Here is a 15,331-nt window from a genome sequence, read left to right as displayed (position 1 = left end):
ACACTTGGAATGCCAGCATTTAGGAGGCTTAGACACCCCAAACTCAGATTTCCATTAGCTGAATCCCATCCTATAGGCCCCACAAATGCTTATGGTCCCTAACCCAGGACTTGCCACCATCTTTGCCCAGATAGTCGCTTGGCCTGCTGCTCCAGTAGACACGCATCTATGACATGTATGCTCCAAGCACACAGAGAAAACAGCATACATGTCCCACCTCCACTCCCCCAAAGTGTGAGAGTGTCCTGGAGAGCCGTGAGGACCTGTTATGACTCACAGGCGATTCAGAATCCACTTCTGTGGCACACAGGCTCCTTGCAGTGAGTATGCGTCATTTTCGAGAGGATTCCAGAACCCTAGTCAGCACTCCTGTTTTCAAAGTTCCAGAAAGAAACTAAACAGGTGCAGTCCAGAAGGACACCAAACGATGCAGGATACCTTCATTCTGCTCTAGGTGATAGGACCGTTGAGAACCAGACAAGAGCAGACTCCTCAGACCTGTGTAATGGCCTCAGAAGAAGACTCAACGCTTAGACACTGATGTCAGCTGACTATGGCCCCAATGCTAAGAGGAATTCCAGAGAAACCTCATCCATTCTGAACCCCAAAGGCAAACACCGTAGTCTTCAGTACATCCAAGACCCCCTTTCCCAGCAATATATATCCTTGACAAAGGTTAGGTCTAATCCCACATTCTCAGATACACTTTGTGCAAGCTGGTTAGCTACAGGAGACGTTCTTACAAAGGCAAGTTTTCTAATCTGAACAGAGCATCATGGTGCTGGATAGGTAAGGTCAGAGCCCAAGCAAAAGAGGAAGAGGCATGGACTTGCATGTCACCTCATCGGGCAGCTGAAGACGTGAGCCCACTATGACACTGATGCCAGTCATAACAAGAAGGCAGCACAGAGAGAGAATTCACCTGGAGCAGATCAGTGTGGTGGTCAGATAACCCTATGAAACCGTTAAAGCTTTGTGCTAGTGTCACCCCTCTCTCAGAGATGAAGCTATGGCAGCACAGACGTGCAGTGTAACTATGAAACACCCAAGACAACCACAGCAAAATCCTCTTCCTCTAGGGAACAAGGTATACACCTGTGTAATGCCAGAAAGGCTTCCAGTTTCCACCGGTGCATTCCGGACAACTTCTATTCACATCCTTGCTGGATTCTGGAAGCAAGCCTGGTTCAAGCAATAAACGGAGCAAGCCAAGTCCTCTAGGAACAAGCTGCTCTGTTCCCGCACCCTTCCAGCCAGGATAAGACACTACTGGCGCCAGGGCCGCCCTTCACCACGCAAAGCCCAAGGGAACCGGGATTCAAACCCGGCTCCAGTCTTTTCTACCCTCAGAAAATGCCCACTAGCTTCTGGCTACAAGGCGTTCCGGATCACCTTCAGCTCTGGGCGGGCGCCTCCCATCTCAAGACTGTCCGCTGCGCAGTTTAAAAGACGCGGTCTCCGGAGTAAGGATCCTGGCTGACGGTGGTGGTACCCGCGTCCCGGCCAAGTGACCAAAGACACTGACCTGGACAAGTCCAGCGTCAGGGCGCGCCCCAGACAGGTGGCGCCTCCCTCCCGGAAGTGGCTCCAGGAACTTTCTCCCAGGAGCTATCGGAGGACCGAAGTTGGGGTCCCCGGCAGGAGCGGACGCGGGCAGAAGCAGGCAGTGGCACTGTCTATCCAACGCGCCACAGAGTGGCCATGGGGACTCTTCTCTGGTAGGGGCAGCGGGTAAAAGGACGATCAGGCGACGCGATGTTCCTGCGGCTCTTACCTCGCCCGCTGACTCGGCCCTGCTGGGCCGCAGCGGTGACTGCGGGGACGACTCCCCGGGGCGGGGCGGGGCCGGAGCCTTGGAGGCCGGGCGGGCCACGTGGGCGGGAGGCGGGCCCGGGGACCCCCCTCAGGATGGGCCTGGCTGCTGGCGGAGGACTGACCTAGACTCTTGGAGACTTGCAGCCAAGGCTCAGTACCCTCGTGTCCCACGCCTGGCCGGAGAGACCGGGTAGACCAAGAAGGGACTGGGAGGGGGACACCAAAGAGGACTCAATTGGAGAGGTCACTAGAGCACAGAAAGGGTACACAGCCCACCGCCAGCTCTCTCTGGTGGTGGCTCTGGATCGTGATTATAGCCGGACTGGAGAAGGAAAAAACTCATGCCGAAGTGACAGAACTTGCCCTGGAGAGCAAGGACCCAAGCCTGTGCTTGAAGCCTCCACCCCCGCTGCTAGGTTTAATCTTGGGCAGGTCAGGCCTTGTCCAACTAACCCTTTTCCTGTCTGAAGGTGAAAATGAAGATGGTGTGGGCCCAGCAGCTTGTCAGTGATTGATGGTTTATAGGTAAGTGTGGAGCACAATAAGAGTAGGGCCATCAGTAGCCTGGGTCACACACAGAAATAAACATACCGAGTCGAAATAAAGCTATTTTTGGAATGAATACATTCTCGGAACTTCATAAAATCAGGATAATTAATGCTGTAGACGAAACGGTAGTTTCTGGGCTGTCATGAAAGTGTAAACCCTGGGGCTGAGAAAAAAACAAAACAAAACAAAACAAAACAAAACAAAACTCACTGGTTGCTTCTACATATCACCTGACCCATGCCGTTTTAGGTGCTTGATAGAATCTAACATTCTCAGCAGCCAGCCCAGTACGTGTAAGTCTCTGTGGGATTCCACTTGTCAAGATTTAGAGTCTAAAGCCTGGATGAAACCATTTACGGAAGTCATTTATGGAGATGGCAATGGGACACCTGCATATAGAGGAGGAACTTGTGCAACCAAGGTGCTAAGATAACTCATGGCTTCCCTGCTAGTTAAGACACAAGATCAGTGCTCTGAGAGTTCCTAGTGACCCCTGGTTGAGCACTAATTCACACGCACGTGTGCGCGCGCGCGCGCACACACACACACACACACACACACACACACACATACACACACACTGTGTATTATAACCACCTGCATGTAATTCAAGTTCTAGGAGATCTGATGTCCTCTCCGATCTCAGTTACTTGCTTGCACACAGGCACAAGCTCCTATTAGCTAAAGGGTCACCACTTAGCTACTGAAGCCACAGCAGATTTCTCAGCTCATGCTTCCACACTTGGTGATCTACCCATACAGCTCTGTCAACGTTTTCTTCCCACTGGGTTCAACTTAACACAAGAGAGAATTGGAAGCCAGGCTCAGCTAGAAGATCTATCTCAGGCTGGAGAGATGGTTCAGCGGTTAAGAGCATCGAGTGATCTTCCAGAGGTCCTGAGTTCAATTCCCAGCAACCACATGGTGGCTCACAATCATCTGTAAAAGGATCTGATGCCCTCTTCTGGTGTGTCTGAAAACAGCTACAGTGTATTCATATAAATAAATGAATCTTTTTTAAAAAATCTATCTAAAAAGGTAATTGTTTTCATTTGAATGTCTAGTACACATCCTGCACTAGACCAGGCTCTAGAGAACTGTGGCAACTGTCACCAAAGCTGATTCCCTTTATGACCTCATGGAACTGATAAGCGAGACACACCCTTAACAGGCAGATAGGGAATAGGATGTGGCAAAAGACAGTGAAGAGGAGGTGCTCGTGAAGGCAGAGGATGGCCTTCTGTACTGGACTGAGCCCTGACATGGCTTGGGGGAAGCCCGAGAGCACAGGCTACATGACTGGAAGGCCCCAGAGTGGACAGGCCTTGAGACAACAGGCAGAGGGGGCTTCATGGTCAGGTTGAGATGTCAGACCTTGTCCATAGAAATGCTCTGACAGCAGTATGTGGTTTGGAGGCATGACACTGCTAATCTAAGTGTGGACGCAGTGGTCTGCTTCCTATATAGGATGAGAGGAGATGTGCCTTTTATTACTACTAAAGGCAAAGCCCTTATTTCCTGTTTCATGGGTCAGGATAGCCAGAAAGTGAAACACATCTGCAAGTGCCACGGGTAAGAATAACAAGACCTTGTAAGAGTATCCCACGAGAGTTTACAGTGCTGGGGACTGAGTTCAGGGATCAGTTTTCAGATGTGCAAAGTGCTCTTGCCTTTCCTTTGAGGCAAGGTCTCATTAAGTTACTCAGGCAGTCCTTGAAGGTTTTTAAGGACTCGTAATTTCAAGACTCAGAATTTTCCTACCTTTTAGACTCCCGAGTATAGGGATTACAGTCCTGTGCCAGCAGACCTGGCTCTCACAAGAATTTAGTTCATATATAGCTTCCCCTCGTGCTAGGCTAGGACCTGGGGATGGACAGGGAGCTGGGGGTGGGAGGATGGGACTTGGTTCCCACTGGAGTGGGGCAGGAAATAAGCAGGGAATATGTTGGATTCTCTAGTCTTTAGAAACTGGCAGAAAAGCTGGGCATAGTGACCCATGCCTTTAATCCCAGCACTTGGGAGGCAGAGGCAGGAGGATCTCTATGAATTCAAGGCCACTCTGGCCGACACGGCAAGTTCCACGATAGCCAGGACTATGTACAAAGACCTGCCACAACCACCAGAGGTGTTAGTGTGTGCATGTTTTATTTACCATACTTGCCGGTATTTTCCTGGACATGGATCCTTTAGTGCTTGTCTGTACCTGGGATAAAAACCAAGGCCCGGGGCTGGAGAGATGGCTCAGTGGTTAGGAGCACTGACTGCTCTTCCAGAGGTCCTGAGTTCAATTCCCAGCAACCACATGGTGGCTCACAACCATCTGTAATGGGATCTGATGCCCTCTTCTGGTGTGTTTGAAGACAGCGACAGTGTACTCATATACATTAAATAAGTAAATCTTTAAAAAAAAAAAAAAAAAAAAAAAAAAAACAAGGCCCGTGTTTAACAGGCAAACACTGTTCTACTGAGAGCTATGACTTCCATCCAACCAATCCAACCAGGCTATTCCCCTGCATCGTGACTCGTCAGCCTGTTCTGTGAATGTGCCCGTTCATACTGAATTCCAGCTGTGACTTGGTTCCTCGTGTCTCACCACCGTGATCATGTTTGGTGATGAGAACCTTTGCAGAATAAACATTGACCCACATTTCTGGCTATTTAGGGCCAATATAAATCCCTAAAATGAGGCCCACAAGCACATGTGCTGGCTCACATCTGTACTCCAGCATGCGGAGGAACAGGAGTTCAAGACCTCCTGAGCTATACATCAATTTTGAAGGCAATCTGAACTACAACACACACACACACACACACACACACACACACAACCCTAAAAATGGAATTTCTAAAAGAGACACCAAACCTTTTGCCTGTGGCTACACCCTGCACCCACACCGATACTCCCTACCCTTGTTTGCAGCATTTGAGAATCATGGTGCAGCCTGATAATGTAACAACACAGTATGATGTCATTCCCACCTGGGGAATACATTGCCTGCAAGAAGCGTGAAGTCTCGGTCTTACTGTTCACGTCAAAGCAATACTCTGAAAGTAGCTATGGAAGGATTCTATGCAAGTAGGTCCTTTCTGCTTCCCTGGGTTAGAGGAAACACGATGCCAAAGTTGTACATCGGAAACACCTGGGTTTGACTCTCGTCCTCAAGGCTGCACGCTATGTAAATTCCGGAGCCTGTTGGGTGGGCAGGGAGCATTCAGGAGTAGACACGGTGCTGGTCAGAGCAGTCTATCCAACACCTGGGTGACTCGGATAGAGCCCATGTGATATATCAGCCCTATGTCTCTAGGGAACTTTGTCCAATCTTCACACAGAACCCTACCCCAGAGAAAAACCAGAGACAGGATCAGCCATTCAGGAGGGAACAGGGGTATCCTACATGGTCCTGAATACTGGGGATCCTAGGAGCCAGCTGGAACCAGATTGCAATTTGTAAAGATGGTTCTCTTCCCAAGGAAACCTTTCTTCGTTTACGCATTAGGACCTGCTCACAAGAGAAAAACGTTTCTGAGCACTTGCTATGTAATACCCTCCGAGTGTTTCATCCTTCTAGGGGCCCATGAATCAGTACATTTTACCTCCCGCTGACACTGAGAACCCACAGGAGAGGACTTCCCCAGTAGGCCTGGGGTCACAAGCTGGTTAAAGTGAAGAACCTCCGCCCAGAGCACACAAAAGCAGTCCAGAGGTACAAGTGCCCATCTTATGCTCACACAAGCTGAGGTGAGGCCACCTAAGGATCCGTGCTGGGACTAGATTGACAGACAGTAGTAGCAGAGGCACCGCAAGGGTAGAGTGCAAGCAAAGGGTGTTTCAGACAGAAAAACAGCATAGGCAAGGCCCTAGACAGGAGCACAGATACACAAACTAGAAAGTAGCTAGAGGTGGTGGCTTTGATTCCAGCATTCAGGAGGCAGAGGCAGGGAGTCTCAGAGTTCAAGGCCAGCCTGGTCTACAAAGAGAGCCCAGGACAGCCAGGGCTTTTACACACACACACACACACACACACACACACACACACACACACACACACACACACACCCTGTCTTCAAAAAAAAAAAAAAAAAAGAAAAGAAAAGAAACAAACAAACCTACCTACCTATAAAGTGTCTGTTGTAGAGAAGGAAACCAGATGGTCTATCCCCCTTACATAGCAAAGGGCTATGTAAGAACTTTGGTATTTACCCCAGCACCACTGGTTTCAAATAAGGAGTTTCATCTAATCAAGTGCCCATCTCCCCCAAGGGCCATTTCTAGCCCTTCTACACTGAGACATCCAAGAGGTTCTGCTTTGTTATAGGTCAGGCCATGGCTGAGGAAGGCTTTAGAAGAAAACCTCACTTTACCACACCTGCCCTGCCCCCTGGTGACCGCATGTCCACAGACGCTATGTGTCTGCTTCAATGTCCAGAACGACTTACAGTCAAACTTCAAAACAGCCTTGCTTGGTTTTCCAGATAGCCAAACAGGGCGAGCCACCTAGAGTCAGATATTTCCGTGCCTTGACCCTCAGGAGTTAAAATCCAAAGGCAGAACCTGCCTCCACCTGCATTCAAGGCATGCCCCTACCTTCCTGACTCCCAGTTCCTCTTGGCCTGGCCTCAGTTTGGCCTGATACCAGCATCTGGCCACTTCCTGGCATGTGCTGCAACAGTGGGGAAGTGGGCACAGAGCCATCTCATCCTGGAGTACTGCTAATCCTTCTAAGACCTGCCCAGCTTAGGGACCAACCTACGTGGGTGATAGGCAGCGAAGAACAGAGACACACACAAAGAAAAAGCTGGGAGGCTGGAGAGATGGCTCAGTGGCTAAGAGCAATGGCTGCTCTTCTAGAGGTCCCGAGTTCAAATCCCAGCAACCACATGGTGCCCTCTTCTGGTGTGTCTGAAGACAGCTAGAGTATACTAATATACATTAAATAAGGAGATCTTTAAAAATAAGAGAAAGAACAAAGCTGGGATCGGGTACGCTGAGCACTCAGGGAAACAGAGAGTGTTTTTCATACATCTGAACCTGGGAGGCAGTTTTAATCTGGGAGTACAGGCCAGCAGGAGCTGGTATACTATAAAGAGCTGACTAAAAAAAGGCTTGGCTAGTCCCAGTAGGAGTCTCTCTCTCCCAGCGGAGGAAGCTTCCAATCACATTTCCGCAGTCCGCATCCCCGCACAAACCAGGGGGAGGCTTTGCCGTTCCTGTGGGTCTGAGGCCCACATCCCTGACGTGCTCATTCCAACAACACACATTACCTCAGGGCCTCATCCGCTCCTTACACATTCATTCAGCTTTCTCTCATCTCCACAAACCCCCGTTTTTGTGAATGCCTGAGGTAAGCGTGGTCATTTGACTAACCGGGCCTCACAGCAGAAGTCCAGGCAAAAAGATCAGGAGAACAAGACTGACTCCTAACATTCACACTCAGGAAAGAACAGTCGCTACGATCACTACCTGAGAACTCTGTGACCCATGAACGGCAGGTGATGGCGTCTCCATCCCTGGGCTGCCAATTCGTGGTTTGTGCTTTTGGCCGGGGCACCCACGCTGAGGATTGTTGCTGGCTCCTTCTTGTGTCAGGTGTAGTAACAACAGACACAAACCCCTTCCAGGAAGCCACCTGCTGACCCCATTTCCCTTCACTTCTTGAGGAAGCTTTCGGTGTCTCTCAACCCCACGACTTCATGTCTATGTTTACCCGGGGCTGACCCTGAGAAGTAAGGTGGACCCTGTTAATTGTTTACATTCCCAGGACCCCAAATTGTGACCATCTCCTTTTTAGGTAGTGGTCAGAGGCCATAGCCTGTGTCCTTGCTATCATCAGACATTGCCCTCTCTGGATACCTGTCACTTCCGGGTACACTTTACCCACTTCAGAAGTGATAAGCTCCAGGAGTCGCCCTGAGGAGCACATGTGAGCCCTCCTTACCTTCTCAGTCTGAGGCAGACTCTTCCTCAAGCAGCCAGGAGGGCAAGCTAAGAAGGAAACAAGACAGATGTTCTAAAATAAGGAGCTATTGCAGGCTTACAAGAGAACATTTTATTTGATGTAGAAACTCTAAGGTACAAAAAAACATCTTACAAATGTCAGTCATGACTTATGATCATCTATTTACAGAGTTTATACAGTCAAATATACCACAATATACCACCAAGATCTCCAACGTAAAAATATGGCACAGTGCTACAGGCTGTCAGTGTTTACCATTCTGCCAAAAATCCCAGAAAGGACAAACTTAAAGGAGACAAAACAGAACAACGGCACCAATCCTTGCTGTGCCTGCGGGCCTTCCTCCTTAACATGGGAGCTTCCACAGTAAAAAAAAAAAAAAATAACAAATCTCGAAAAGCAAAGCTACTCTCAAAATGACTGCTCTGAGTATAATCCAGTGGTAGCCATGCAGGGCAACTGCTCCTTCTTCCCTTCCTGCCCGAGTCCATGTGATACAAACATTAGCTATCCAGTCAGGATGACTGCTTCTGTCTGGTGATCGTATCAAACCCTACGCCTGCTTAACTGAGAGAGATACAGCCCTGGAGGAGGGAGAGGTCTTGGAGGTATCTGTGATTCCAGGTGAGTATCAAGAATGAACCAAGGGGCAGGAAAGACAACGATTGGCCAGAGTTCTCCAGAGGCCCTCCCTGAGGCATTCAAAGGTGTTTGGAAATTAGTCCCCAACAGCTAATGGGAAGCTGGCACTTAGCACTCTGGCCTCGCCTCGCCAGGGGTTCTGGTGAAGTGCTCACAAAATAAAGGCAAGTCCAGAGAGAGGTAAAAATAGAACCCAAGGTTGGGGTGTGGGGTAGCTGCCACTCAGGACAGGTGCTGAAGAACGTCTTCAGATTAAAGGAAGGCACTAGATGCCTCAGGAAAGAGCACCAGCTGTTCACCTGCCGGGCAACCACAACAGCAAGGACTACCATCGAGAAAACGAGTGGTGTTCTGAATGAGCGTGTTTAAAGTGCCATGATACTTTTATGCAGTGAGAGCAGCAGGCCTGTACAAATCTCCCTGTAATCCTAACATGGCTGTCAGGCGGCGCCGATGCGAATAAGGCATGGGTGTCATTCGGATAACAAAACTGAACGTGAGGCTGAGGAGTTCAAGAACGGTGGAAATCGTTAAGCCCCCAGAGCACAAGAGCTATGAAAGACCTTAAGTGGGTGGGATTATTTACTACTGGGGGTGGGGGAGCCCACCAGGGGATGACCTCACTGTGGTTTTCTATGCTGGGAAGGTGACCAGCTGTTCTTTCTCCTCTGCGCTGTAGACAAAAGAAAGCTGGTTTGAATTTCTGCAAGGAAGACATACAAAGGACCATCCGATTAGCAGGGAGGTTACAGAATCCCCTCGGCTGAAGAGCCAGAGTCTCAGCCACAGCCGTGCGTCTGGAACAACTCAGGCGCAGCCGGTCAAGCCGAGGATCGTGTTGGGTGATCTCAGCCTTTCTTCGCCCCCAAGTTCTAAAACCGGAACTGAACCCAACCACTTACTGCTGGCTCTCCCTTGGCCAGCTTTCCCTCTTGGGAAAGTCTGGAAATGTGACGATAATAACAAGGGTGGTCAAACAGCACGGGGACACCTGGGATCTCGACAGTAGGAGAGCTTTTCTTTGTCTCCTGTAGCATTCCTCCAGAAGAGCCTGTCCCAGACTGCAGAGACGGGAAGATGGCAAAACCCAGTGTGAGGACACTCTGGGAGACCCTCTGCTGTAGCCCCCAAATAAATTCTCCTAATAACACCTTGGCATGAGCTCAGAATTGCACCCACACACAAAACCACGACTATAATTAGAACTAAGCTATAAATAAGTCTTGGGGGTTTTTAAATGCAACTGCTGCCTGTTTTTTAATATGGGACGATAGAGATCTGACTTTGAAATTAACAAGGGGATGTGGTGGCAGCGGCAGAGGCAGGCACATCTCTGAGCTGGAGGCTAGCCTGGTCTAAAGAGTTCCAAGGGCTACACAGAGAAACCCTGTCTCAAAAAACCACCACCACCAAAAACAGCTGACCTCCCTTTCTCTTGAGACACTAATAAAAGACACAACCAAGATGTTTAAAACGTATTCAGAATCATATTAAGGCTATGCATGGCACACATCAGAGAGGGAAGTATCAGCAGTTCAAGGCTAGCCTGGGCTACTAGAGACCCTGTTTTAAGAATCAAAATCATCGGGAGAGCATGATTTTTCTGGAGGATAGATAGGGCTAGCACAGCGCTTCCCAGGGCTCCACATACGTGCTATTACTGCGGGTGGTTTTCATTTCACATCCTACAAAGCGGAAGTCACAAACTGGCAGCCGCTGGGCAAAGTAGATCTAGCTACACATTCTGTTGGTCCTGGGTCACCTCAGTAGTTCCCAAAGTTCGATTGGCAACGTTTGGCTTATTTTTCGGTTGTGTGCGATTTTGGTGTTGCAGATACACGAAAGCACGCTCTCTCTTACGCACGCATGCACGTGACGCCATGCCATGGCTATCTGCGAGTGCCACTGCCAGCATGAGGAAGCCAAAGAACACAACTTTTGGGACAGGGATTCCTCACTCCTTCCACTGTGGGTTCCAGGACTAAACTTACGTTGTCCAGGTTTGTTCCAGAGGTGCTTTTATTCACTGAGCTGTCTTGCCAGTGCTAGACATCAACAGCTTCAAAATGACACTTTCAGCTTTTTGTGAAAAGCAGAAGCCCAGGAAATACTGCATCTGGAAAGCCCTCTACCCCTGAAGGCTGGGCAAGGGTGCCTTGGTTTGCTCCAGTCACCACCAGGCACTACTGTCTCTCCTCTAGGTGCTATGTTACCGTTTTCCTTATGCCTGGGTATACTGATGCCCCAGAAAACACAAACTTTGCCAATTACCAGCAACCATCCCCAACAATGGAGGACTTTTAAAAAGACTAGAAACCTTCACATTGGTGTTGCCTACCCTTTCCCAATAAGGGCAGAATGTTCTCTTGTGCTGAGGTAGCTAGGACTTGCTATTTTCCTTTCTTTTGTGCCATTTCACCACCAGGAATAACAGTTTCCCTGTTCCTTCTGAAAAGCTCCTGCACTCCTGCAATCCCACACATTGGGGGGAGCAGTTCCCTATTTAGTTACTTACATAAAAGTCAGAGGACCTACCACTTGAGGTTGTCAAGAAAATTAGCAACATGCACCACTATGACACGGTAAATTGGGACCTCAAGGGCAGGTGAGCTTTGTTTCTGATTCACCTTTGAGCCAGTCACATACATGAGAAGCACCTGTGGGACACCCATAAACACAGGTCAACAACTTCCTTGGTTTCCTGGCGCCCTGGCCTCCCTTCCAGTGGACCTGGTCTATTTCTCCACAAACGGTTCACTCTTAGCCCTGAACTCTTGTTTCCCTACAGCATCAAAAAGCCTGTGCCTCCTCAGAACCTTTCTCTATTCCACGGGCAATTCTGAGTCAAAGACTGCAGCTCTGTTCGGAGCTGGCGCCTTGCCTTAACCTGCAAGGCAATTCTCACTCCTGGCTCAATGATGAGGTTGTATGGGGAAGGGGCTGACGAAAGATATTGTTCCACCCACTATCAGCTCGTTCTGGGTTAAGCAACCTTACTGTCGTTTCATCGCCTGGTACGTTAGAATCTGGGTCGTCTGATCAGAAGCTCCCGTATGTCAAAATAAAAGCATCCCAACTGCTAAATACAAACAAAAACCATCGCCTGACCCTGACTTTTCAGACTAGCAAGATACATGGTTCACATGGCTTCCCTACAGTTTCCTCATCTGAATTCAAGCAGTGAGCTCTCTGCCTGGGCCTAGGATCCAGCTAATGCTAAGCCCAAGGCCCCATGCTGCTCCTGGGCACTCTCAGGGACCTCACAGTCCCTATGCAAAGCTGAGTATCTATCCTAAATGTGGTTTCTAATGGCTCTTTGGGGGACATAAAATATTTCTTGGCCTCAATTTAAAAAGAGGAAAAAAAAACCTCTCTGATGATGTTCCCAGGGAGCGGTCATACATTAGCAATGTAGGCCCACCAATCTCCCTCACAGAATGAATGCCAAGACTGAGCACGGCCAGGAGAGCCTTGCGGAGGTGGGAGCTCTGCCTGCCCAGTGTGGATTCCAGTGATAATACGGTGCAAACTCCTCTGCTGAGATGCCTGGTGAGACCAGCTCGCCGCTTGCCCAGAGCAGCTGCTCTGTTCTCTGCCAGAGAACACAGGAGCACGTTCTCCTGAGAAGCTGCCAGCTGCCCGTGCAGAGCGGGGATGAGGATGATTTCATCCAAAAGACACACAAACCGCTTCTTCTTCTCAGCAGGAACTGAGGTGTCCCTCCTGCCCCCACGGAAAAGGTGCTTAGAAGGAAAACCCCTGAGCCCTCCACACCCGACCTTGGGATCTTCCTCGGCAACCCCTTAAATGCTGCTCCAAGCTGGAGGGGGAATGGGAAAAATGAATAGTCCCTGACAGAAGACAGGCTGCCAAAACCCAGCAGCAGCCATGATAACAGTGGAGAAGGATGCACACACCAAGCGCGCCGGGGCGAGGGACGAGGGTTTCCGCAGAGGGGACAGACACATCATCATATACATCTCATTAACATGTGGGACATGAAGAGATGCTTTACCTTTGGGAACAGAGTGTCTGTACAAGGTTCATTCATAAAAAATAGAGCATTTACTTTTGTAACAAATCTCCTCCTTTCAGCCTTCTGCAAAGGAGGTTTGTCACTTGTCAAAACCAGCAGATTAACTGGCCACCGTCTCCCGTGCCCTGTCGTGTATTAGTGGATTCTGACCTCTCTAACGCTCAAGACACAGCAACAGCCACAAATTCCAATAGTGTTGCTGCCCAGCTGGGTAATGGACACCAGGCCTCCATTTCCAGCCGTCACCACCCGAGCTATGGTAGAGCAGTAAATGTATCCCAGGGAAACGAAACAGATGGCTAGGGCTCCCACGTGATGGCTACTTCAACGCAGGGAAAACACCCAGGTTCTGACACCTTCTGCACACTCATCAACCCATTTCACATACAACAGTCAAGATGGTCAGCCTGCTCCACAGGACCCACAGGATTCCGTCCTGGTTGGCCATGTTTCCCAGTAATAGAGGGAGTTGTTTCACAAAAAGTGACTGGATGGACGTTCAGTCATTGTCTGGACCTTGGACTCAAAGTTCTCTTAACACTCAGGACAGTGTAAGTTCCACGTCAAAATGGACAGAAACATCACTTGCAGCACAGCCCGGGTCCCGATGGTACTTGACATGGGTAACTGTAATAGTGTCAATCGGGCTTTTCCCTCTTGACAAATTGTTTTGAGTCTAAGTAGCCAAGTTAGAGTTTGCAGAGTTCAAGTAAAGCCAGAGCAGGCTGTGCGGGTGCTTTCCTGTTTCTCTTTACCTGTTTCCGTTCTACCCCTCAGAATAGGCTCCAATCCAAGCAAGGACCTCACGCAGACAGCTGTGGTCAGATCTAATGGACATGCCTTTCAGGGTTCCATATGCTTCTGGGAAATGGGAGACATCGCTAAGTATCTGTTAGAAGGCTGGAGCAGAACGGGTTGAGTGCTAGCCAGAATTTCATTCCAGATATCCTCGTGCGAGCCCTCCTCAGCTCCAAGCAGGCTGTACGACCAGAGGAGCTGGGGAACCAGCGAGAACAGCAGCTAAAGTGACGACATTTACGTTCTTCCGTGCTCTTACAAAGGGGCAGCTGCTTGGAGTTCATCAGTGTAGCTGTGGAAACCATGTTCTCCTTTGGACACCCCAGAGGCAAGGAGCTTGGAAGGGAAAGTAGGGGGATCCTCCTCACCTAAGGAGAGAAGAAAGGACAGAGCCATGATCAGTACATGTCACTGATCCAGACCCCCAGTGCCACAGTGTGGCTGGGATTCGCTCGCTCTTGTGTGTTGTACAAAAGAGGCAGGCATCAGAACTGGCTCAGAGTAACACTCTCATCCCCTTAATAGGATCGAGTCCTCTTAGCAGTGGAAGAAAGATCCCCTCCTTTAGAGCCAAAGTTTTACACGTATGACTCCAAGAAATTATAGGTGTGGTGGATTCCTGAGGCTCTCTGGGGAAGAGCCCTCCTTCCTGCACCACTGTGCAAAACTTGCATAGAGAAGAATACAGTGTTCGTGAACACAGGTTCAACAGACACCTGGGCTTTAAAGGCAGTGGAAGGATAAAGGCAGCAAAGACCTCAGCTCCCAGCAGGGACATAATCCCATAGACCCTTGCCAGTGCATGCATTTAGTATTCCAATCTTTTCAGAGTGCAGGGAGGGTACGCAAGGCAGACGAGACAGCTCAGAGTTAGGAGACTGCCACCAAGGCTGACAACCGGAGCTTACCCTGTGGGACCCACATGGTGGAAGGAGATCTACTCCCACAAAGTGTCCTTTGGTCCATATGTGCCAGGGCTCATGCCATACGCAGCCCTCATTCTCATGTGTGTGTGCACACAGAAAATAAACATAAATTGTTAAAAAGGCGATTCCACAGGCAACAGCATGTATAACACTGGAGGAGGGGTTTGGTATGAATTACCAGCATTGGCTGTATGGCCTGTACCAAAGGCCCAGTCCCTAGTCAGACATAGTAATGTAAGCCTTTAATCCCAGCACTCAGGAAGCAGAATCAGGTGGATCTCTATGAGTTCAGGACTAGCCTGATCTACAGTGAGTTCTGGGGACAGTCAGAGCTGCACAGCAAGACCCTGTCTCAAAACAAAAACAAAAAAAAAAACAAAAACAAAAAAACAAACAAACAAAAAAAAAAACCAAACCAATAAAAACCCAATAGATGGGCTTGAGAGATGGCTCAGTGGTTAAGAGTGCTCTTCCAGAGGTCCTGAGCAAATCCCAGCAACCACATGCTGGCTCACAACCATCTGTAATGAGATCTGATGCCTTCTTCTGGTGTGTCTGAAGACAACTACAGTGTACTCATATACTAAATAAATAAATAAGTCTTTAAA

At 49.2% G+C, this 15,331-nt stretch overlaps 2 protein-coding genes and 1 long non-coding RNA gene across 10 annotated transcripts in view; 1 reads left to right on the top strand and 2 right to left on the bottom strand.

Moving 5' to 3' along the window:
- Arhgef3 (Rho guanine nucleotide exchange factor 3) overlaps positions 1-1,828 on the bottom strand; it is a 280,270-nt gene extending 278,442 nt beyond the window's left edge. For 2 of the 7 annotated variants that reach the window (XR_015639300.1, XM_087587654.1), the window contains exon 1: positions 1,393-1,828. The gene's annotated coding sequence lies outside the window, so the exon portion shown is untranslated. 7 annotated transcript variants of the gene reach the window in all.
- On the top strand, positions 1,590-3,393 carry LOC102548056 (uncharacterized). Its single transcript, XR_015640163.1, has 3 exons — positions 1,590-1,718; positions 2,286-2,340; positions 3,127-3,393. It is a non-coding gene; the product is annotated as an uncharacterized LOC102548056 (long non-coding RNA).
- Positions 3,394-8,392: 4,999 nt separating this feature from the next.
- The window catches only part of Il17rd (interleukin 17 receptor D), a 66,668-nt gene continuing 59,729 nt past the window's right edge, over positions 8,393-15,331 (bottom strand). For both annotated transcript variants that reach the window (NM_001191937.2, NM_001411766.1), the window contains 1 exon segment: positions 8,393-14,165. In NM_001191937.2, coding sequence (NP_001178866.1) covers positions 14,053-14,165 — 113 coding nt within the window. In that variant the 3' untranslated portion in view covers positions 8,393-14,052.

Source organism: Rattus norvegicus, chromosome 16 (assembly GCF_021556685.1).
Source record: "Rattus norvegicus strain SHRSP/BbbUtx chromosome 16, alternate assembly SHRSP_T2T, whole genome shotgun sequence".
NCBI lineage: Eukaryota > Metazoa > Chordata > Mammalia > Rodentia > Muridae > Rattus > Rattus norvegicus.
The sequence above is the reverse complement of the archived record's forward strand: the minus strand, read 5'-3'. Positions and strand labels throughout refer to the sequence as shown.